This window comes from Ascaphus truei, chromosome 2, assembly GCF_040206685.1.
Source record: "Ascaphus truei isolate aAscTru1 chromosome 2, aAscTru1.hap1, whole genome shotgun sequence".
NCBI lineage: Eukaryota > Metazoa > Chordata > Amphibia > Anura > Ascaphidae > Ascaphus > Ascaphus truei.
The window spans coordinates 144919054-144943895 of record NC_134484.1 but is presented as its reverse complement, the minus strand read 5'-3'; the positions used below and the strand labels follow the sequence as shown (position 1 = coordinate 144943895).

Below are 24842 nucleotides of genomic sequence, written 5' to 3'. Positions count from 1 at the left end.
GTGAAACATTATTTTATATAATGATATGTTTTATGGTAATTGCACTGTACGTAGTATTTGTTGATTAATCAAATGTTATGATTAATTACCTGTGCTCCCTGTTTGGAATTGACACCTCTACAATGCTGTTCTGTGTTTAAACCAGTTCCCTTGCTTCTTACCTAACGTTGTGTCTTTGTGACTGTTTGTGCTGGTAGCTGCTACACTGAAGCCACCATGCTGTTCTCCAGGCAGTCTACACTTGATGATTTAGATGAACCAGACACTGTACCAAAAACAAGTGAGCGTGCTCGACCTAGGCTTCGTAAAATGTACAGCATGGACTTATCTTCTTCATCCGCCGACAGTGCCAGTATAGCATCAAGGTGCTTACTCCATGCATGTTTTATTCATTCATTTATCAAACTGTTATTAAGTGTATGGCGGGTGTTTTTGTATGATGTGTGTATTAATATGATTTGCATGACTACACCCATAGCATCCTCAGGTGTTATCTTTGATGTAACCCTTCTCTTGCCCTCAACCTAGCTTTTCCCCTGTCCTGGCCCTGACACGACACAGGAGCTATTGATATACAGTACCAGGTGTGCCATAGAAAAAATGCTCGTTTTCTAGGTGATGATGGATGTAGTTGGCCTAATCGAAATGAAACTGGAGCCCCCTACACTTCCCTTTCTGTTGTTGGTTGGCAGTCGTGGCCCCGTGATCTCTATTGAAGCGATCTCATGGCCACAACGTCTAGAGGTAGTCAGGTGCAGTTGGATCTCTGGCAGGGAAAAGGTTAACACAAAGTCCTTTTGTGACACTGTGAAAGCACTTTGTATTAAAGTGTATATTCAATTGCTGTCAGGTTTCTGAAGCCTGCCCCTTTAAAGGAGCACTTTTTCTTCTATTAACTTTAATTTCTTCAACCTGCTGGCCCATTATTCTGCCCCATTCCTGTTCTCCTTTACTGGGCTAGCATCACAAATAAGTAAGCAAACCTATGTTTCCTAGGAGCACATTGCAATCAGAAAGCAAACACAACAACTTGTAAATGATTGAATACCCCTGTATACTGTAACTCACCGATGGCTTTTCCTGACCAACCGTCAACCTAGTTTTAGTAGGATTATTATATTGTAAAATAAAGAATATAACTTTGGTTGTTACCAGGACTAAAAAAAGAACAACTGAAAAGTGTAGTTAAAATGGCCCCCTTGACACATGCACCTTCTCTCCCCTGTGTACGGTTCTCTCCCCCGTGTGCGGTTCTCTCCCCCCTGTGTGCGGTTCTCTCCCCCCCCGTGTGCGGTTCTCTCCCCCCCGTGTGCGGTTCTCTCCCCCCCCATGTGCGGTTCTCTCCTCCCCCCGTGTGCGGTTCTCTCCCCCCCCCCTGTGTGCGGTTCTCTCCCCCCCCCCCCCGTGTGCGGTTCTCTCTCCCCCCGTGTGCGGTTCTCTCCCCCCCCGTGTGTGGTTCTCTCTCCCCCCGTGTGCGGTTCTCTCCCCCCCGTGTGCGGGTCTCCCCCCCCGCCCCCCGTGTGCGGTTCTCCCCCCCCCCCGTGTGCGGTTCTCCCCCCCCCCCCATGTGCGGTTCTCTACCCACCCCGTGTGCGGTTCTCTCCCCCCGTGTGCAGTTCTCTCCCGCCCGTGTGCGGTTCTCTCCCCCCCCCCCGTGTGCAGTTCTCTCCCCCCCCCGTGTGCGGTGCTCTCCCCCCCCCGTGTGCGATGCTCTCCCCCCCCCCCCCGTGTGCGGTGCTCTCCCCCCGTGTGCGGTGCTCCCCCCCCCGTGTGCGGCTCTCCCCCCCCCGTGTGTGGCTCTCCCCCCCCCCCCCCGTGTGTGGCTCTCCCCCCCGTGTGCGGCTCTACCCCCCCCCGTGTGCGGCTCTTCCCCCCCCCCCCGTGTGCGGCTTCCCTCCCCCCCGTGTGCGGCTCTCCCCCCCCCCTCCCCCCCGTGTGCGGCTCTCTCCCCCCGTGTGCGGCTCTCTCCCCCCGTGTGCGGCTCTCCCCCCCGTGTGCGGCTCTCTCCCCCGTGTGCGGCTCTGTCCCCCGTGTGCGGCTCTGTCCCCCGTGTGCGGCTCTGTCCCCCGTGAGCGGCTCTGTCCCCCGTGAGCGGCTCTGTCCCCCGTGAGCGGCTCTGTCCCCCGTGTGCGGCTCTGTCCCCCGTGTGCGGCTCTGTCCCCCTTGTGCGGCTCTGTCCCCCGTGTGCGGCTCTGTCCCCCGTATGCGGCTCTGTCCCCCGTGTGCGGCTCTGTCCCCCTTGTGCGGCTCTGTCCCCCGTGTGCGGCTCTGTCCCCCGTGTGCGGCTCTGTCGCCCTTGTGCGGCTCTGTCCCCCGTGTGCGGCTCTGTCCCCCGTGTGTGGGTCTGTCCCCCATGTGAACAGTTGAAGTAGTTGATTAGTCATACAAAATAGTTTAGTCATCATATTACATACTCTTCTTACACCTTCTGGGTCCCTTCCCTGGGCTGCCCCTGTATCTCTTTGGTCAATGAGACCTTGGGTTCTGTAACGTTCTCTGACCATCCTTTTGGTAGCCGCTTTCCTTTCGGTCCAACCTTATTCTCCTCTGGGCTTCTCACTAAAGGTGAATGTACACAGACAAATCACTGTTCCTTTCCTCTCCTTACTAGAAAGATCTGGATCTCTGCTCCCTGCCCATCCCATATGCATGCTTCAGTGCTGGTGTGATAGGGGTAAATCCTTTTAAGCATGCTCCACCCATTATTCCCTGGGGATGCTCACCACGGGAATGTCAAAGGAGTTCCATATTACTGCTTCTCTAGGCCAGTCCCAGGGCTACTATTTGGGTAACCTCTAGGGCACACAGGCTTCCCTTCTGGGAGGCTGTACTGCTATGACTCCTACATTTCTAGCCTATCTTCAAGGGCACTTCCCTATCTATCAATCTATCAATCAAAACAACAAAGGGACTACTGCCCTAGACTACCTAATATCAAAACTGTGTACTAACATATTTACTGGTGAGACCCCCTTCTCTTGCTCTCCTCCTGGGATTTGAGGGTGAAGTTCTAATTCCTTCTATTTATAACTTCTCTTCTACCTCCCTGTCCCTGGGCAGAAAAGGAGCAGAGCTTAGTCTCTGCTGAGTCATGCTGAACCATGTGACCAACCCAGCATGTTCTAGAAACAGTGAGTAATCAGGCCCATGCCTGGTCACTTCGCAACATACTGTCAAATTGGGCATTACTCAGAGTTAAGAACCCCCAGAAGTGGGGTTACACATGTTTTTTTTTAATTAATATTTGCTTCTTCTTTGTTTTTTACTAAAATATATATATATACACTGTATATGCAAATTAAGTAGATTATGACACAGCAGGAGCACTTTATAGGTACATTTTTGAAGAGTGACGTCACCATTAAAATATGGGTTAAACAACTAATTGCACAGTATGCAGCCTGAAGGTATAGAAGTCATCTGCCTGGCAGGGCCATTTACCAATAATTGTTTCCTCAATGTGTAATATGAGTATACTTTGTATTCCTATTTATACCCATAAATCCTTAGTAATACTGTACTAGCATAATGTCAGACATTTTTTACATGAATGTTTGCAATCTTCTGATCACAATCTTGTCTGATCACAGTATATCACTATAAAGTCATAAATTATAGCCACATCAAGACTGCATTATAGATTACAATCCCGAAGACTGTAAAATCCTGAAAATTCTGCCCTTTTCTTGACCAAGATAAGTAGATACATACAGTAGTATGTATGTATATCTCTTTTTTATAGTGTGCACAATGTGCTCCACGCTTTACAAAAGAAACAGTACATTTCATTATAGTTCCATAAGTGCAATAAACAAAATCAGACAATGGGAAAGGAAACCCCGGCCCCGGAGAGCAAACTTCAAGTCAAGGGCAGTTTTTCACCTATTGCAGTGTGTAATTCAGAGAATATTGAATCAGCCCCAGAGGCAATGCTGCCAACAGGGGGGGTCTGCCGGGGTTGGCATCCCGGGCCCCGTGAGTCAGGCGGGGTGGCTGTGCCCGTTTTATTATAAAAAAGTCAGAAAAAAAATGCTGGTGATCCCTGTGTGCATGCACAGAGCACGGTATCCGGCCTGCTGCCTGTGGGTCCGCCCTCACCTCCACTCCCCATGTGGGATGGAGGGGAAGCGCTGTGCGAAACCACACCCGCCAACCCAGCTCCCCCGCCCTAGCCTCCTGCCCCGGGCATCAGCCGCCACGGAATTAGCTTGCCAGTCTCCCCCCCCCCCTCAGCCTACCTCCCGTGCCCCCAAGCCTACCTCCCACCCTGGGCAGCAGCAACAGGGGCAGGGGGGAGACGCATCTGGCGGGCAAGGAAGCAGCACCCACCTGGTCAAGGTCAATCCCCCAACCCACTCACCCACCCAGTCACACCCAGTCAGACACTCGCTCACCCAATCACTCATCCATCCACCTACTCAATCACTCACCCACCCAGTCACTCACCCACCCAGTCACTCACCCACCCAGTCACTCACCCACCCAGTCACTCACCCACCCAGTCACTCACCCACCCAGTCACTCACTCAAGTCACTCACCCACCCAGTCACTCACAGACCCAGTCACTCACCCACCCAGTCACTCACCCACCCAGTCACTCACCCACCCAGTCACTCACTCACGTCACTCACCCACCCAGTCACTCACCCAAAGTCACTCAACCCAGTCACTCAACCCAGTCACTCACCCACCCAGTCACTCACCCACCCAGTCCCTCACCCACTCAGTCACACACCCAGCCACCCACCCAGTCACTCATCCACCCACCCAGTCACCCATCCACCCACCCAGTCACTCATCCACCCACCCAGTTACTCATCCACCCACCTAGTCACTCATCCACCCACCCATCCACTCACCCACCCAGTCACTCACCCACCCAGTCACTCACCCACCCAGTCACTCACCCACCCAGTCACTCAAGTCACTCACCCACCCACCCAGTCACTCACTCACTCAAGTCACTCACCCACCCAGTCACTCACCCACCCAGTCACTCACCCACCCAGTCACTCACCCACCCAGTCACCCACCCACCCACCCAGTCACTCATCCACCCACATAGTCAACCCACCCAGTCACTCATCCAAGGTCACTCACCCACCCACTCATCCACTCACTCACCCACCCACCCACCCAGTCACTCAAGGTCACTCACCCACCCAGTCACTCATGTCACCCATCCACCCAGTCACCCAACCAAGGTTACTTACCCACCCAGTCACTCAACCACCCAGTCACTCAAGTCACTCACTCATCCACCCACCCACTCACCCAAAGTCACTCAACCCAGTCACTCACCCACCCAGTCACTCACCCACCCAGTCCCTCATCCACCCAGCCACCCACCCAGTCACTCATCCACCCACCCAGTCACTCATCCACCCACCTAGTCACTCATCCACCCACCTAGTCACTCATCCACCCACCCACCCAGTCACTCACCTACCCAGTCACTCACCCACCAAGTCACTCACCCACCCACTCACTCAACTCACCCACCCACCCAGTCACTCACCCACCCAGTCACTCAACGTCACTCACCCACCCAGTCACTCATGTCACCCACCCACCCAGTCACCCACCCAAGGTTACTTACCCACCCAGTCACTCAACCACCCAGTCACTCAAGTCACTCACTCATTCACCCACCCACCCACTCACCCAAAGTCACTCAACCCAGTCACTCACCCACCCAGTCACTCACCCACCCAGTCCCTCATCCACCCAGCCACCCACCCAGTCACTTATCCACCCAACCAGTCACTCATCCACCCACCTAGTCACTCATCCACCCACCTAGTCACTCATCCACCCACCCACCCAGTCACTCACCTACCCAGTCACTCACCCACCCAGTCACTCACCCACCAAGTCACTCACCCACCCACTCACCCACCCAACCACCCACTCACCCACCCACCCAGTCACTCACCCACCCACCCAGTCACTCACCCACCCAGTCACTCACCCACCCAGTCACTCACCCACCCAGTCACTCACCCACCCAGTCACTCACCCACCCACCCAGTCACCCACCCACCCAGTCACCCACCCAGTCACTCACTCAAGTCACTCACCCACCCAGTCACTCACCCACCCACCCAGTCATAGTCACTCAAGTGTCACCCAGTCACTCATCCACCCACCCAGTCACCCATCCACCCACCCAGTTACTCATCCACCCAGTCACTCATCCACCCAGTCACTCACCCACCAACCCAACTCACCCACCCACCCAGTCACTCGCCCACCTACACACCCACCCAGTTACTCAACCAATGTCACATGCCCATGGTCACTTAGTCACCCACCCACCCACTCAGTCACCCACCCACTCAGTCACCCACGCACCCACCAACTCAGTCACCCACCCATAACCCACTCAGTCAAACTCAGTCACCCACCCACCCTGGCAGTCAGTCACTCACCCACCCAGTCACTCACCGACCCACTCAGTCACCCACCAAGTCAAAGTCACTCACCCACCCACCTAAGTCACTCACCCACCCAGTCCCTCACCCAGTCACTCAGTCACCCAAGTAACTCAGTCAAGTGTCACTCAGTCACCCACCTACCCACCATAGCAGTCACCCACCCACCATGGCAGTCAGTCACCCACCAACCCACCCTGGCAGTCAGTCAGTCACCCACCCACCCTCCCTGACAGTCAGTCACCCACCCAGGCAGGCAGTCAGTCAGTCACCCAAGGCAGTCAGTCACCCAAGGCAATCAATCACCCAAGGCAGTCAGTCACCCACCCAGGCAGTCTGTCATCCATCCACCCACCCACCATGGCAGTCAGTCAAACACCCATCCAAGCAGTCACCCACCCACCCAGCCACTAAGACACCCACCCAGCCACTAAGACACCCACCCAGGCAGTCAGTCACCCACCCAGGCAGTCAGTCACCCACCCAGGCAGTCAGTCACCCACCAGTCAGTCACCCACCAGTCAGTCACCCACCCAGGAAGTCAGCTACCCAGGCAGTCAGCCAGCCACTAAGACACCCATCCAGGCAGTCAGTCACCCACCCAGACAGTCAGTCAGTCACCCACCAGTCAGTCAGTCACCCACCAGTCAGTCAGTCACCCACCAGTCAGTCACCCACCAGTCAGTCAGTCAGTCACCAAGGCAGTCAGTCACCCAGGCAGTTAGTCACCCAGGCAGTCAGTCACCCAGGCAGTCAGTCACCCAGGCAGTCAGTCACCCAGGCAATCAGTCACCCAGGCAGTCAGTCACCCAGGCAGTCAGTCACCCAGGCAGTCAGTCACCCAGGCAGTCAGTCACCCAGGCAGTCACCCATCCACCCACCTGGCAGTCAGCCACCCAGGCAGTCACCCACCTAGGCAGTCACCTAGGCAGTCAGTCACCCAGGCAGCCAGTCACCCAGGCAGTCAGTCACCCAGGCAGTCAGTCACCCAGGCAATCAATCAAAGGGCAGTCACCCATCCACCCACCTGGCAGTCAGCCACCCAGGCAGTCACCCACCTAGGCAGTCACCTAGGCAGTCAGTCAGTCACCCAGGCAGTCAGTCACCTACCCATACTTAACCCCCCCCCCAGGCCCATACCTAACCCCCTCCCCCCCCAGGCCCATACCTAACACCCTCCCCCCAGGCCCATACCTTACCCCCTCCCCCCCAGGCCCATACTGAATCCCCCCCAGGTTTTTTGTCACATTGGATTTAGCATTGGGAATCTTTGTCTTTTGTTAAAAATATAAAAATAAACAGACTGCATTGTAATGTTTTTTTTCCATATTACAATAAGAAGAAAACAGTTAAGTAAAAGTTGCGCGCTGAATTTTTTTTTTCCGTGGTAGGTGAGCTATGGGTTCGGGGGGGGGGGAGAGAGTGCGCTATGGGTTTGGGTGGGGGGGGGGGGCTGCTCCTTTCATTTGTCCTGGGCCCCATGATTTCTGTTGGTGGCCCTGCCCAATGGCATTTACTGGCTGGTACTGACCCTCAACATGTTCACACAAAACTATCTTTTAGTATTAATAATAATACTGTGTATGAATTTAACCTGTGTGTAGATTAGTAATTCAGACTAATTTAACCAATTAGATTAAGGTAAGAGGCTGGCTTGCCTCAGTGCTAAATAGTAGAGATGGGCAAATTCTTCGCCAAAGTTTGAATTAGCTCCAAAAACTGTGTTTTTTTTTTTTTAATTCACTAGTGAATTTTCGGGTATTTAGCGATCTCGCCACAAAAAAAAATAGCCTGCTAATTTAAAAAAAATAATTCTCTGGCAAAATTGTGTAATTTTGTTAAAAAGTTTTAGTTTTTTAACAGTTTGCGCAAACTTTACGCAATATTTGGAACTTTTTTGTAAAGTTCAAAAACAAACGTGCAAACTGCATTTCGGCAGATTTGGCCAGGTCTGCTTAATAGTACTGCAAGTTCTTTGAAACCTCCACAAAAGTTACTATTTATTTTCTAGATTATTATAGTCTGACAGCACATGCTGGTCATGTTTCTCGTTTATTTATTTATTTCTTGGGAAAGCAGATTCAATTAATATCACTTAACCCCTTCTGTCAGAAAGGCCAGCATATCTCCAATGACACCATGGAGAGTACATCTAAAGCTGGGTGCCGCATGCGCTGAGCGCCCGGGGGTGGGGGGGTAGTGGGTGAGGCATTGCGGGCAAACCGAACAGCGCTAGAAACTAATTTTTTTGGTTTACCTAAGCGCCGAGCGTGGGTGAGCGTGTGTGCACGAGCGCGCGTGCAAAGCGTGAGCGGGGACTTACATATATCTATATATATATCTATATATCTATATATGTAAGTAACTGCCGCACAGCACGCTCATTGCTTGCGCTAGCGGGGACACAGCCTAAGCAGTGATGTTAGAGGCGGTGAGAAATCTAATACTTGATATTATTCCCCACATCAATGATGGTGGGACGGTGCATTACTTTCTAGTTCTCCCAATCACTGAAAGGACTAAAGTGAAGGTGTATCTTCACTTTTATCAACTATTTCCACATTTGACAGATCTTTATACAGTACTTCATATTAGTAAGGGCCATTGTAAAGATCACGTGCTTCTGCTAATGACTATTCTCTGTGCTGTGCAATATGAGCCTTCAGCCATTCATATATAAATATATCTAATTTCTCTAGCTGAACGGAGATGTAAGAGCATGTCTATATGTGGAACACTTTGCTAGAAGTATAATGAAAGTGTTGCCATTAGATTAAATGTTGATGCAATACTTTAAATTAATTACAGCGGAATACCACACTTAAATAATATGTCAGCATAATTTCCTATAGCACCAGTGGAGGTTCTTGGCTCTCCCAGAGGATTCACTCCTTGCTTGGTGGGAAAATCATTTTTGATGTCAACTTTTGATCATCGCTCCTTTGTGCTTTGGTTTAATAAATGGAAACAGCACAAGGAATGTGCGTTCATAATTAATATGCCTAAAACTGGAGTCATTCACTTTAAATAAATGTAGGCAAAGTCATTAGCATTGGAAAAAGCTGCTTAACAATTTCATTAACCTTAACTCTATTGATTGGACTGATAACCATCATAATTCACCTGAACAATAGATTATGGGGCCTATTCTAGTAGCTTCGATGTTATCACTGCCACATCGAATGATTTGGCATGACCCTACCTCACGGTCTGACATTTGTGTCATCACGGTATTCAGAGAGAATTATCGCATCAGAAACCGTGAGGTAGGAAAATGCCAATACCGCTTGGGATAGCAGTGTTTTTATCTCTGTCTTTTTCTAAGTTCTACCACTGCAATCTGCCTGCAGTCTGTCAGAGCCGCACAGAGAGAGCTGCACAGAGAAAGCTGTATCTCCCTGCTCAGCTCAAAGGCTGCGGTCCCAGTGCGTTCTGTAGCACACGCGCCCGGCCGGGGGGGGGGGGGGCGTGTGCACAACGCTTCACCGCAGATCGCAGTCCTGGGAGAGAGGGAGAGTTTGCGACGGGAGGGAGCGTGGTTGGAGTTTTGAGGGGCCGTGGCCATGACCTCACTCGGCTGGTTCGTCCTCATTGGCTCAACCGCCGGCAGGGGTGTGGCCACGCCTCCGTTGCTAGTTTCACATAGAAAAAAATTGTATGTGTGAAAACTTGCAGTACAGTGAGAAATGCACTGGAACCGCAACGTAAGGCTGCGGCCACGCTGCCGCTGAGCGCACTCATGCTTGAGAGCGGTGACATCACCAACTCTCCAAGCATGAGTGCTCGGCAGTCCTGCTGAATTTGGCAAGCCTGAAAGTGGGGGTGGGAGGGGGGGTGAAGCGTGGCCGGGGGCTTGTGATTTGCTGGATCGGGGCTATGTCTGTGTGTGTGGCTGGCTGTGTGCTGTGTGCATTGACTGGTGCTGATTGATTGGTTGCTGACGGGTTATGTGACCCATCAGCGCGCTTGAAAATCAATTTTCCCTGTCTCCCCAAGGGCCTAGCTTTGCTAAGCGTACGTGCACAAGCACACGCGCACCGCTTGAGCGTGGCCGTACTTATTGGGAATCACTGAAGTGATCGCACCAAGCATGCTCAGCGGCAGCGTGGCCACAGGCTTACAGGCAATTGCACTGTTTTTATTTAATTTTAATAACCGAGTATTGTAGCAGGGGGTCTCCGGAGTTGAACTGCATTCATTTCAGCCTCGTGGACCCCTGCTTCCCGAGTTACAGGCCCCGATATGGGGTGCTGGTATCCCCGCAAAGTTTAAATCTCCCTGTCACGTGATGCAGGGGCAACAACCCCCTTCACCCAACGCCTCTACACCCAAGAAACATTAAAATACAACAGCCCTACTATCCACCCCCTCCACCCCAACCCCCCCCACACCCCCCCCCAACACATACATTACAATAATGGGCAACATTCCTATTGTCCAGATCTGGATAACAGCGCATTTGCCCATTAAAAAGAAAACATTACCCAGCCAGCATAAAATAAATTAAAGTTATACTTCCCCCTGCCAGGATAAAGGCCGTCCTCATCTTCCTCTGCGTCCTCTATGTCTTCCGTGGGCAGCAACATTTAAAAAAAAATTAACTACTGGCCACTAACTCCTTAATTATCTTAGTGGTTAGTAACCACTATAGTACTTGAGGGGTTAACCCCCCACACCCCCTGATACCCACATGGGAGATGTAACCAACCTTCCCAGGGCAACTATCCGAACACCCACACCCATTCCCTCTACAGTACCTCATTACCACACATACAAATGGGCAAAGGCATTAGTAGCCAAAAATGGCTAATAGCATGTTTGCCCATTTGTTTGCAATACAAAAGAAATACACAATAAAATAACATTGGCATAACAGTACACTTGCCAATAAACCCATTGATTGTTAATGTGGTAAACCATGCCAAAATTATAGGCCATGGATTGCCACAATGACAAAAAATGGGCAACCTAAACAAAAACAATCCACAAAATAAAACACATGACATTTAAATAAAAACAAGCATTGGACAATAAACCAATTGCTTGTGACTGTGGTAAACCATGCCCACAATATAGGCATGGATTGCCACACTAGCAATGAATTGGCAAGCTTAAAAAAAAAAAATACATATCAATTAAATAAAAACAAGCATTTGCCAAAAAATGCATTGTTTGTCACTGTGCTTATCTATACCCAGAAAGAGGCATAGATAAGCACACACATTGCCATTCAATGGGCAACCTAAAAAAACACATAATTAAATAAGACAATGAATGTGTTTCTTACCTTTGCCATATTCACCCTCGTCCTAATGCGGCACCAACTCTTGACCCTTGATGCAATGCTCAACAGTCTGATGCACAGAAGTCCATGATCCTCTGTTGATTGAAGAGACATCTCCGGTGAGTTCTTGAGTTCTTCCTTTTCTTGTTTCTTTTCTTGTTTCTTCTCTTCTTTCTTCTCTTCTTTGTAATCCAAAGGGGCCAATGTCTTCTTGGGCTCAAATGAGATGGGACAGGCCTTCTATAAGGCTCGTGATTTTACATTTGACTGTCACATGGTACACCCCCAATCTGATTGGTTGGTGTACCATGTGACAGCTTCCATTTTTTTTAAGGATGTGACGTGATCTTAAATGGCGGGAAGCCAGCCATTCAGGTAGCACATGCTTCCCATGCCTTTAAGATGATATCACTTCAGAAAAAAAATGGAAGCCATCACATGGTACACCAACCAATCAGTTTGGTAGATATCGAGTAATGCCTTTCCTTTTTTGGAGTGCTGTGATGTCACAAAAAGCGAAGAAAGATAGCCAATCAGGTAGCATGCGTTCCTCCCTTTTTGATGATGGCACATCACTCCAAAAATGGAAAGGCATCACATGGTATATCTACCAATCCGTTTGGCTAGAACGATGGAAGCAGGGGTCTCAGGATTTGGTATTAATGCGTGTCAGCTCTGGAGACACCCAGCTTCAATCCGATACAGTAAAAAAAAATTTTTACTTCAGAGTCACATCGCGGATCTCATGAGAACCTGCGAGTTGCTTGCGAGTTGCTGCCACGATGCGCATCTCAGAGCTACTAGATTAGCTCAATATTTTAAATAAATGCGAGTTTTATCATTTTTTTAGCTCCCGCATGGTTTGTCTGAGCGGGAGCACTACCAATCGGGGAAAAGCGCTTCAGGAGCGAGTTTGGCAAGTTATCGAAGCTTTCTGAATATCCACACTTGCAAACTCATTCGAGAAGTACCCAAAATACTAGATAAGTCACTTATCGAAGCTACTAGAATAGACCCTATGACTTCTGAAATGTAGTTGTATAAATTCCAAAGTATTGTTTTAATTCTTTCTCCTACAAATCAAGACAACTTAATGCATCACACACTGACAAATAAAGCAAATTCATTTAGCACATGTTTATTTGCCTTGTTAGCCTTTACAGTGCGCTAATGGCAGACCTAGTATGACATTGGCTTTGACATACCAGGTAGGTCATGGTTTTCTTAGGGGTGAGCGGTCTGATCCGATGATCCAATCTAGCGGCCAAACCCGACCGAAATAGAAATGGAGTCCCCTCCACTTCCGTTTCCCGCAAGCGGGTCTTGGTCACGTCATGTGATCATTTCTGGAGCGATCACATGATCCGGAAGTGCCGGATCAGACACCAGACACCTACACTCTAAAGGTAAACAGTGTTTATTACTATTTTGTAATATGACAAATGCTGTAAAACAGCTTTTCATATTACAGAAATATTGGTATCATTATTCCAGATTTCAATAATTACCTCAATTATAATAAATGATATAAGAGTAAATATACATAGAAGAGAAACAATGCTGTCAATTCTGGAAAGTTTTACTGTGATAACGTTTTAAAGTGATAACTATCATAAAATACAATCTTGTAAAAGCTTTTCTGGGTAAATATTATATATTTAGAGATAACCAAAATATGCTGGCCGATGTGGAACATTTCCAGGATGAAATTAGTAAAAGAAACACACACATCACTGCAAAGGGTCCTTTTGGACCATTTAATACATCAATAAAGGTTTATCATGTCACACAATTACACCAGTATTACTTCAGTTTCAGTATCTTCGTTCTTTTATTAAGTAAACGGATGCATTTAGCAAAACAGAATGACGTGAGCTCCGACCTATACCAGAAACCGTCGGTAACACTATATGACTTTCAGTAACTTGTGGCGATTGCTGCAAATGAACTGGCCATATATTTATGGAAAACAAATACAGAAACCCTGCGTTCCTCCCAAATTGGCTTGCAATGTATTACTGAACTTTTAAATGTTAAGCCCAACTCTTATAACAGCGGAGTCATTTGCAGATGTAGCGAGCCTTACCGTCTCCAGATCTGTGGCTCAAAAAGCTTATACATGTGGCTCCGGAGATAGCGCTGCGAGAGGTCCATGCTTCCGGATTGGACCCCCGCAGCGATTATCCTCCGGCAGTGGGGCAGTCGCAGTCCCTCGGTTTGCTACTGAGCCGAAAAACAATAAGTCTTACCACATCTGTAGTTGCAACTTAAATGACTCCTTTGTTATAAAGCTTAGGATCAAAATGTAAACGTTCACTATCAAATTGCAAGGCATTTTGGGAGGAGCGCAGGATTTCTGTATTTGTTTTGCTGATGTTGCGGATACATATAGCGCAACATTTTGGGGGTCTTGGTCCTTCTGTCAGTTGAAAACTGCTGTCTCGCTGCGACCAACGTCCCACTGGCGTTTAGCCGCTATGCTGCCAGCCACTTTGACGAGAAGGGAAGTTTTAGGGAAGGGGGTTCATTTTAGGGGCGTTTGTTAGGGTAAGGGGTTAAGATTTTTAGAGTAGGGGGTAGCGTTAGTATTAAGGGTTAACATAAGTGGGTTTTAGGGTAAGGGTAAAGGTTAGGGACTTACCTTAGCGATGAAGTGGGCAGTTGCAGAATGTCTTTGCGGTGGGGTGAGTCACGGCCAAGCGACGGCGGTCATGTAGTCACAGCGAAACGGCCGTGACCAATGGTCTTAGACCGCTACACAGACCCTGCCAGCACCACCAATACCAAAGTGCACAGGTACCCACACTACCACATAATTATGGGCAGCTGTTTGTTTGGGTGAACAAACACCTTCCTCAAGTGGACCTGAAATGTATATATACTGTATATTAAATGGTCCATAAGGACCTGTTGCACTGAGGTATGTGTGTGTTTGTCTTCCATATTTATTTCTGGATCCTTTTACGTGACAGGGTAGAGGGATCCTGTCTATTAGACTCTTTGCTTGATCACATTGATCCTGTTACCTCCTACAGAAAGTGTAGTGTGGGACAAGTACAGGACATCAGTATTGAAACTCTATAGTGATGTGGAAAGATATTACTTCCGTAATAATAGAGTTTGTCAAGTAGACATTTTGATTTCCTAAATACGCAAGCATTTTCTGCCATTCTCTGCTACTCTTCATGCATTAAAATGCCATTATTTTGCCGTTTGGAAAGCATCTGTGAAAGGTGCTGTCACACAGGACAGATTTATACCGTGGCAGTGTTATGTTTAATAGATTAAATAAAAAATATCACTTGTGAGCACTTTCACTTGTCTCAGACATGTCTGCAACCCTGCTTTTCACCATTATCTGCTTCCACTGCAGCTAGGGATACTGGGAAATGACATGCAGATGAGCACACAGTGTCGCCTTAATTTAATAATTAAAACTAGTCATTGATGTTCATTTAATTTAGATAAGTTTAGATAAGGATAAGTAATTTTAAATCACTTTTAAAAGTTTATCCTAACATTGTAAATATTGAAAACAGAAATTTGAGATGGGATTTACTGCCTTTATCTCTCCCTTATTGTTTCCTTTGGTCTACTTGGCACTAAGACATGTACAGAGCCTACATAAATCTGTTTAGCGTATCACTTGGCTGGAACAAATATTGGCTCGTTTCCTCCTCTCCTTCCCCGAGTCAGAGTTTTCATTGTAACTGAATCAAAGGGGGGAAACATGTAATCTGTAAAATGGGTTAAAAAAAACTCATGCGTCTAGTATTTCTAATATTTTGAAGGTGTCAGACAGCTAGTTTTAACTTATTAAACAAATCATTGTCATCAGTTCCTACTGGGAACCTTTAAAGTACTTGGTGTGAGAGCTTTCAGACAAGGACATATCACCCTTTTGGCACTAATCAAAGCTCTAGTAGTCATATTGGTCCTGAATAAGTGTAGATTAGTTGTAAGTTTTGATACAGTACCTTTTTAGGGGATAAACACGAATTCTTCATAAGTGGAGGTATAGTATATAGAGCTTTTGAAACCTCACAAGCCTCTTCTTCACATGTAATGTGAGCACTGTACTTCAAGTGCAGTACACTTGAAGAAAAGACTTGTGATGGTTCAAAAACTGTACACTGTAATTCTGTCTATGAAGACGTTCCACGGAACATCAACAAATACAATCCATTGTCATGTACTAGCCAATACAGTCATGTCCATATTTGCTTAGCAGTGCTTCTTCATAAGACACCTTCCAGTCCCAAAAGACACATTACAGCCTATTGAAGTGAAAGGGCTGTAAGGAGCTGTATGAGGACTTCCAGTGCAACAAGGTTTCTTATGGAGTAGCAACTCATTATAAACATGGCCCACAAAACTGATGCTTTGAGATGCAATTTTCAGGACCATTTGAAAGGTTCTATCTGAAAAATATAATTGTTACTTTTCAACAAACGATTCAATTATTTTCCCTTTATAGTGTCAGGAAGGTGGAATATTAAAAGGAAACGGATTCATTATTTTTTGCCAGATTTGTACTGTGCATGCCATTGAACATTCTGCTTCTCACATTGCAATTGTAAGAGAAGGTTTTATTAAAGTGTAACGATTCACATGCAGGTCTTTTATTTTTGAAATGCTAATCTTGCTGCTCTTTTTGTGTGACATACATCTACTTTCCACAGCGAGCCAACACAGTGCACCATGCTCTACTCACGACAGGGGACAACCGAAACTATCGAAGAAGCAGAAGATGAGCACGATGAAGAAGGCAAAAGTGCTACCTCAAGACTAGAAGCAGGGGGAGAAGAATATGAAATAGACTTGGAGGATACTAGTTACACACCTGACACAGAAATGCCTTTGTACTCTGCCACCGATGGCGACGTTCCACCATCTTACAGTAAAGCTGTCAGTTTTGAGCAACTTTCATTTGCATCCCAGGATGATTCCGCTGACAATAACATGATGATGTTGAGTCCAGACGATAGTCGAGCTGACAAACTGCACGATTCTATATTGCCACCTCTTACACATGAGCTGACAGCTAGTGAACTGCTTCTAAACAAGTAAGATTACAATTAAGATGTTTTACTTTTTTAAATGCAGATGCATACTGTAACCATCTCTCTAACTATTTCATCAACATCTCCTTTTTCTTTTTTTTTTTTTTAGCAGTTTCTATTTTAAGTTTAGATTTAAATGAACCTGGTTTTGTTAAGATCTTAATACGTTTGCTTTTTGAAATGCACAACACCTTGCAGAAGAACAAACTGTGGGCTCTCTCCTGTAGCCAAGAAATTCATGTACACACTGCCATGTTTTGTATTTTATTTCTGTAATCACATGCACAGCAAAGAAATCTACACACTAGAAAAGTGTGCGTTATAAAGTAGCTGCCAGGTGCCTCTAAGTTTCCTTCAAGAAAGCAGTATCTGTATCCACAAGGCATAACAAAATAACCAACACAGGACAATGAGCCTCCGATACACTATCTAGAAGGATAAGCCTGAGAAGGTGACCTGACCTGATGTAATTGACTGGGAATTCAGTTTTGCATATAAACTATTGAATATTGATAATGGAATAATAAATGTAATGTGAATGAATATATAATGTGTTCAATAAGTGTGCTAAAACACAGCCGGCAACTTTTCAGCAGATGCTGATTTCTGTATACTGTATATCGGTGTATATAAAACTATACACCACTCCGAATATTACACTCCATCCCCAATTAGCCTGAGGTTACTAAATGATGTAGAATAAAGCTGATTAAATGAGAGAATAGGCCCATCTAATATCAATGTGCATCAACATAAACTTGACATGGCTGGGTCACTGTCAGGTTTCCTTTTCAGTGTTAGGGAGAGAATGCAGGACATAGCTGCTGTTTTATTTATATATAATTACAGTTCCACATTTTTTTAAGAAAAGGTTATTTAGTTTGAATAATAACTAATATCTTATTTTAACAACTAAGGGACACATTTACTAAGCAGTGCTACCCCAGGTGTCATAGGAAGTATCACTGCTTACTACATATGGCCCCTTATGGTTTATTTACTTGAATTGTCTGTAAGGTAACTTCTGGAACAGCACGGCTTATAAATAAGCCAAGTTAATTGTACGAACCTTTCTAACAAATAGGTTCAAAGAGCTCTGTCCCATTACTTATCATATCTAGAATTTCGTTCAATCAAACCCAGTAGGAGAATTTTGACCACAGAAAGGTTATATTGTAAATAGCAGGGGAATTATTGACGCATATTACGGGCTCGGTCAAAATGACACTTTAAAAAACAAGTTATGCAGTAGCTGTTTGCAATGTGATTCTTATCAAATATTTTTCTACACAGGATGTTTCAAGATGAAGAGTTGGAAGATTCAGAACATTTTTATGTTGGACAACCACGAGTGTTGCTACTTATTTATTCCCTATACAATACCTTGGTGGCCAGATCAGAAATGGTGTGCTATTTTGTGATTGTTCTTAACCACATGATCTCAGCTTCAATGATTACTTTTGTGCTGCCAATCCTTATTTTTCTCTGGGCTATGCTGTCTGTCCCACGGCCCAGTAAGCGATTTTGGATGACAGCCATTGTGTATACAGAGGTATGTAACCTTTCTATGGCTGTTCTCAAGCTCATAAGGCTAGAAACAACAGCAGTGACCAAATATACGTTGGAATAATGTAATATTGTAATTGAAGTTTGCTGAAGGCTTCCGCTCTCACGCATATCAAGTGAGTGAGAGAAGCTCTGTGAGAACGTTTGTTCGTTCCACTCCATTTTTATCAGTTTTATGTTATTGGAGCCATGTATTAGTTACCAAAGGTGGTTGTTTTGCTATTACAGTGAGTGTGCAAAACATGTTATGGAATGTTCACCCCTTAATGACTTCAGGAGCGACGTATGAACGCATACTGTACAAAAGTGTTCATTGGGTCCAATCTATATATTTTTTGTACTTTTGATTGCGATTTCCTCAAATGCAAGCGGCTTTTAAGTCTTGTTTCTTACACTTAAAGCCGCAATCATGGCTGCTTGTTATTTTTACTTTTTACATTGTTTTTTTACATGATTTGAACCGGGGTGTCCCCAGTGGCAAAACCACACTATTTCTAGCTCCAGAGACCGCTGAGATCGCCAGATACTGATCAGTGAAGTTACCAGTATTTCTTCTCCCTCCACTTGTGAGTATCTGGGCAACCCGGGGTCCTCATAACTAAAGTTAGCGTGGTTTAGATCTGGGGTTCCGCCCTATTTGAATTGTAAAAAAAACAAAGCTGTAGTGCTTCTTTAGCACAGAGGATTAACTAAAGGAGTTCAGACCATCTCAGACCAAGTGGAATTATTTGATGCTATACAAAGGGGCAAATAATGGACACAATTATATGGATGTATATTTTATTTATTTAACACCAGAAATGTATGCAGCACTTCCCAATATAAACATTAGAATACAAGATATTATATTACAATAAGTGCAAAAAATAAGCAAGCACAGGATCAGGAAAAGACTCCTTGCCCTGGAGTCGTTACAATCTAAGAATTATGTTTGGAGACTTAGAGGGGCAATAGAAGATAGTGTAAGTGCTGGGGATGGCAGTGGCAGGGAAGTAATCATTGGTCCAGTTTATTGGCGTGCTTCATTCATAAGGTGCTTTTTTTTAATTCAACTTGACGGCGGAACAGAAAGTGTTTGTTGTATAGCAAGGGAAATGGGGTTCCACAAAGCTAGAGATATAGGGAGTTGCTGTGGAGTGTAGAGCATATAAGGTGAGGAGAACATGGTCATGATAGAAATGTCAGGGGAAAGCCAGGAATTGGATTTGAGGACAAAAGGAGTGGTTTCTGGTCTAGGAGAGAGTGAGATACAGTAATTTTATCCATTTGGGATATAATGCAGGGGAAAGAGTTGTGAGATACTGTAGGGAGACCAATGAGTAGTAGATTACAAATAATCAACATGAGAGGGGCGAAGGGAGTGCAGTGCAGTTTTAACTGTAGGGTTACAGGAAAACGGGTGGATCTTAGCAATCCTAGTAATATGTATTGTGTAACTTCTACCTACTGTAGTTCATCTAATTAATTAATTGCAACAAACTGTACAAATTGCCTTGATATGTTAGTGTAGCGGTCATTTAAAATGGCTACAGTCATCTCTCCTGCTGACAGTAAGGCCTGGTAAGTTGTGGGCATGCCAGCAGTAATTATGGAGGTTTGCCCTCACACCCTGGTGGGGTGCCCTGTGTATGGATGGGAGTGGTCACATGCTCTGACTCCATGGTTAGTGATGTCAGAGGTGTGTCAGCTTCCAGAGTGTACATAAGGCACAGCACTGTGTCTAAAAGTTAGTTCTGAGTTGTTGCTGAGGAGTTCCTGTTGCTGTGCTGCTGTGTTCAGTAAGAGGCAGATGGAGGTCTGCAACATTGTTGCAGTAGTCTGAATGCAGAGCTGTGAGTCTGGCAGCACAAGCAGACAGAGACAAGCTGCCTGAGAGAACTGTGACCAGGAAACTGGCACAGGGCCGAGATCCCTGCGGGGATAGGGAACCCACCTATTAAGGGAAGGCGTACCTTTCGGAGGGAAGCAGCTGGAAGATGGAGGGCTAAGTACACCCCATTGTGGAGGGCAGCTAGCCCACCTCAAGCAATAAAGATGCATCTGATCAAAGACACCCTCGTGTGTGAGTCTGGGATTACTCTGCAGAGGGGAGCACCACGGAGGAGTTCCTCAACAGGACCATCCCCATGCGGACGCAGGGACCCTGATGAGGTGGAGGCGCTGCACTGGATATAGGTAGGACTCAGCACACTACCTCAGCTGCCTGTCTGGACGGGTCCTCCCCACACACCATCATGCGGGAGACTCAGGAGTCCTGTTGCCAACAGGTGCACCACCAGACACTACCACACTGTTATGGGGACCGGTTAGACCACAGGGGCCAATGTGAGATTGGGTGGGTCAGGCCGGGCCAGAAATACCGTTACATTAGGGTAAGTTATACTGCTGAAAATGCCTCTTAGTTACAAAAGTGCCTTCTTAGGTTGCGCTTATAGTGCCCGGCGACGGCGACGTGACATCGCGTTAAAACAAATACATTGGATCCGTCGCGTGCGCTTATAGTAAGCGCGGGAGCGATGGAGGTACAACATTTTTTGAAGCCATTGAAATTTGATTTTTGGAGATACAGTCGCCACATGTGACTGTCTCTACACCAATCACAGAGCGCCTACTGCACTCTGCCCGCCCCCTTCATGAGGTGACTGGCCTTGTCGCCAGCGACGTCGCTCCAAACCTAAGTGCAACTTTCGCCAGTGGCGACGGGTGACATCATCGGTCGCGTCGCCTTCGCCAGCAATATAAACGCGGCCTTACAAAGGTATCTATCAAGATATGTACTACCAATTGATATAGAAGTTGTTGTAATTAGCAACAGTAAAGGTTGGAAGAAAAGATGGAAGATTCACACGGCGTATAAGAATGGCATATATCAATTTGTGTTTTCTGGTCATCTTTTTTCTCACGTTGTATGCAGACGACAATGACAAGCTATTACAGGTTTGCCGTGTTTATAACAGTATGATTGTATAATATACTTGATAATATACTAAAGATTTGTAATATGGTAGTGGATGGACTCTAGCACTCAAATGAAGACAATGGCTAAAACACTGCTTGCAAAATGATTTACTTAGAAAAAAATATGTAGAAAAACATTAATATACAGTATACACAATATAAACTCTATAGCCAGATAACATGTCTCCTGACCATTGCTACCTGCTGCCACCAGCCCTCTGCCTGTTTACTGATCATCGCTTCTCACCTGCTAGCCTGTCCCAGCCACTGGTCTCCAGCCCAGCAGTTGCTCCACGTGACAGTGGGTCATTGTATCTGGCTATAGTATTTATATTGTGTACTGTATATATTAATATTGTTCTACATATTGTTTCTAAGTAAATCATTGTAGATATCTTTTTGCAAGCAGTGTTGTAGTCTGTGTCTTCATTTGAGCGCTGCAGTCCATCCACCACCAAATTACTTATATTGGGGATAGGAGATACCCCTGACTCCGAGCACTATTGTACATATAATTGGAGTGATTGGACTATGCTTCATGGTATGTCAATTGTTTCCTGACCGTGTGTGTGTGTGTGTGTGTGTGTGTGTGTGTGTGTGTGTGTGTGTGTGTGTGTGTGTGTGTGTGTGTGTGTGTGTGTGTGTGTGTGTGTGTGTGTGTGTGTGTGTGTGAAAGATTTGATAATGTTTTAGTTACATTTAATTACCTTAATATCAGAGAAGCTACAGTATAAATACATTGCTTTATGAAACTGAAATAATTATTCTAATGTTTCCATACAATATTATTCTTGCGCAGGTAACAATTGTTATCAAATATTTCTTCCAATTCGGATTCTTCCCATGGAATAAATTTGTGGACTATACCAAGGACAAACCTTACTATCCTCCCAATATAATCGGTGTTGAGAAGAAAGAAGGTTATGTGCACTACGACCTGGTTCAACTCCTCGCTTTGTTTTTCCACAGATCTATTTTAAAGGTATTAGTATATAGCTCCTATCAGCATTTTCGTGCCACGGTTTATAATTGTTTTTCTTGGATGTATTATGAATATTGTTTTTTTAACTACGTGCTGAGGCATATGTAAATGAAAATGTGCAAAGCATGCCCGCCCATAAAATACCCTTTTCCTGTTCCCAGTTTTGTCAGCTATGTGCTTGTGTAGTTTCCAAAGTGGCCAGAGCGGATAACAGACTGCATGGTATTACCACTAAAGAACTTTAACCACCAAAAAAATACATGGTTTCTGGTTTTTATACATTAGGATTAAGGTTAAGGTCTACTATACTTTCACATTCTCAATTTCAAGCTATCATTGAATATATTGTGCAGTTCTAGTAATTTACCTCATCAGATGTGCAGTCCTTGACATTTTGCATGTTTCACCCATGTTTATGAAGCTAACATTGAATATGAAATCTTGCATAATAAAGCAGCTTCACTTATGTCCATATTTTCTAACCGTTAACAACTGCTTTATTTGTTTTCCTTTATTTAGTGTCATGGTCTTTGGGATGAGGATGACAGCAGTGAAAATATAAGTAGAGCGGACACAGATGATGAACTCTCAGAGACATCAGGAAGGAGAGATTCAGTTGGTTCATTAAAGTCAGTGAACCTTGCAGCATCAGTAGAATCCATCCATGTTCACTTCCCAGAGGAAAAGATGGCCATCAGGCGAAAGAGTTCTAGTAGTGGTTCCCAAATTTCACACAGATCCAGTTACTCTTCACATAGGTCTAAGAGAGGTAAAAAATTAAATAACAAGACCATGTACCAACATAGACTCACACAGGTTCAACTAAATATGCAACAAAATACTAGCATCCAAAAATTAATTTTCATGATGTGTCACATTTGGGCTGACATACATAACAGTTCTAAATACATTTACACTAGTTCTCTTGGCACAAATTTGACATAGAAACCAGCCAACCTGTCCAATCTATACATTTTAAAATGAATGAGGGGTTGTGGCACAAAAAAAAAAAAGAACATTTTAGACACATCCCCTTTCCAACATTGGAGTATTCTTAAAGCGTACATGATGAGAAACTAATATGTGCAAATACTGTAGCACTGTCCAGCAGGAAGCACATGTAATGGCATAATTTGGAAAATATGTTGCAGTTTACATGTGAGTTGATTTAATTTGTTTATGGTTATGTAGGTGTATTTGTTTTTTTTTTTTAAAGAGTGCAACACCCCCGAAAATATATAATTTTGCATGCAAAAAATAAATAAACTAGTATCTCATGTGTGGCTGGCAAATGCAGAGTTTGCAAAGACTGGTATTAATAGCTCTAAAAATGTAATGTTTTACAATGAGTGTATCTGTTGTAATTGTCTGCATGGCTGTCTTTGAGTCCAATAAATGCAGGTAATGTGAGAAATTCTTGTAGTTCCCATATCTTTGGGTAAAGCTCACACCTTATAACCTACTAGATGATGGGACTTCTCTCCTGTACTGCACCCATCTTTGAAAAATTATTCTGCGTGGTAGAGATGGTCAATATTTTTTGGGGGGCGGCTTTGGATCCGCAGAGGATCGGCTGGATCCTTTGGTCCGCGGATCAATCTCAAAAAGGGTCATTTGCATTTTGTGGATTTCTTATTATTACCAATACACTCCGTGGATTCCGCAACTGTGGACGGATTTCCAGAATCCAATCTGCGGATTCAGCAATCCGTTGTCGGATTCTTAAGAATCCACCAAGGGATTGCTGAATCCATGGATTGGATTCTGCAAATCCGTCAATGGATTGTATCCAATGGCGGATTTTGATGAATCCGCGCGGATTAAAACCAACCTAATCCGTCCGTGGATTTTACATCGCGAAACGGATTTTGGGGGGGAAATGCGAGGAAATCTGGGAAATGGATTTCAGTGGATTTGCCCATTTCTACTGGGTGGGAGGAGGAGAATGGTATGTAAGAGCAAAAAGCGCAAGAGATGAGATGGGGTAATTAGGATAAAAACAGATGAGAAAAAATAGACAGCAGGTAGAATCAAATTGAGAGACCGGAAGTTGAGATGGCAGAAACAGGAAGTTGAGATGGCAGAAACAGGAAGTTGAGATGGCAGAAACAGGAGAGAAAGATACAGAAGGCACACAGTTTTTAAGAGATGGTTGAAAAGAAAAATAGAATTAGAATGGACAAAAGTTCCTTGAGGATTTACATCAGGTATGTTGTATTTTAATTTTTTATAGGTAGTACCAGCACTCGAAACAGCAGTGTGTTAAGTATCAAGCAGAAATCCAAGAAGGAACTGCTAATGGAAAAACTTCGAGAGCAACTTATTAAGGCAAAAGCATTTACCATTAAAAAGTATGTAACTCAACATGGGGAAAACTGGGGAATGTGACAGAGAAACGTACACCATAACTGCTTAGAGAAATGTTGACATCTGATACGTCTTAAATAATTTCCTGCCAGACAGTGCAACACCCCTATCTGGCCTGTTATTTTAACCATTGAGAGAAAGGAGAGTTACACAGCTGATAAAAGCAGTTGATATGAAATTGAAGTGA

General features: G+C 45.4%; 1 protein-coding gene across 4 annotated transcripts in view; it reads left to right on the top strand.

Moving 5' to 3' along the window:
- Positions 1 to 24842, top strand: part of PIEZO2 (piezo type mechanosensitive ion channel component 2) — a 504990-nt gene that overhangs the window by 453137 nt on the left and 27011 nt on the right. For 2 of the 4 annotated variants that reach the window (XM_075585380.1, XM_075585379.1), the window contains 6 exons: positions 198 to 365; positions 16402 to 16785; positions 18076 to 18334; positions 22106 to 22288; positions 22808 to 23057; positions 24522 to 24639. In XM_075585380.1, coding sequence (XP_075441495.1) covers positions 198 to 365; positions 16402 to 16785; positions 18076 to 18334; positions 22106 to 22288; positions 22808 to 23057; positions 24522 to 24639 — 1362 coding nt within the window. The remainder of the gene's footprint in view (positions 1 to 197; positions 366 to 16401; positions 16786 to 18075; positions 18335 to 22105; positions 22289 to 22807; positions 23058 to 24521; positions 24640 to 24842) is intronic. The other 2 variants (XM_075585381.1, XM_075585382.1) reach the window with 1 other exon arrangement.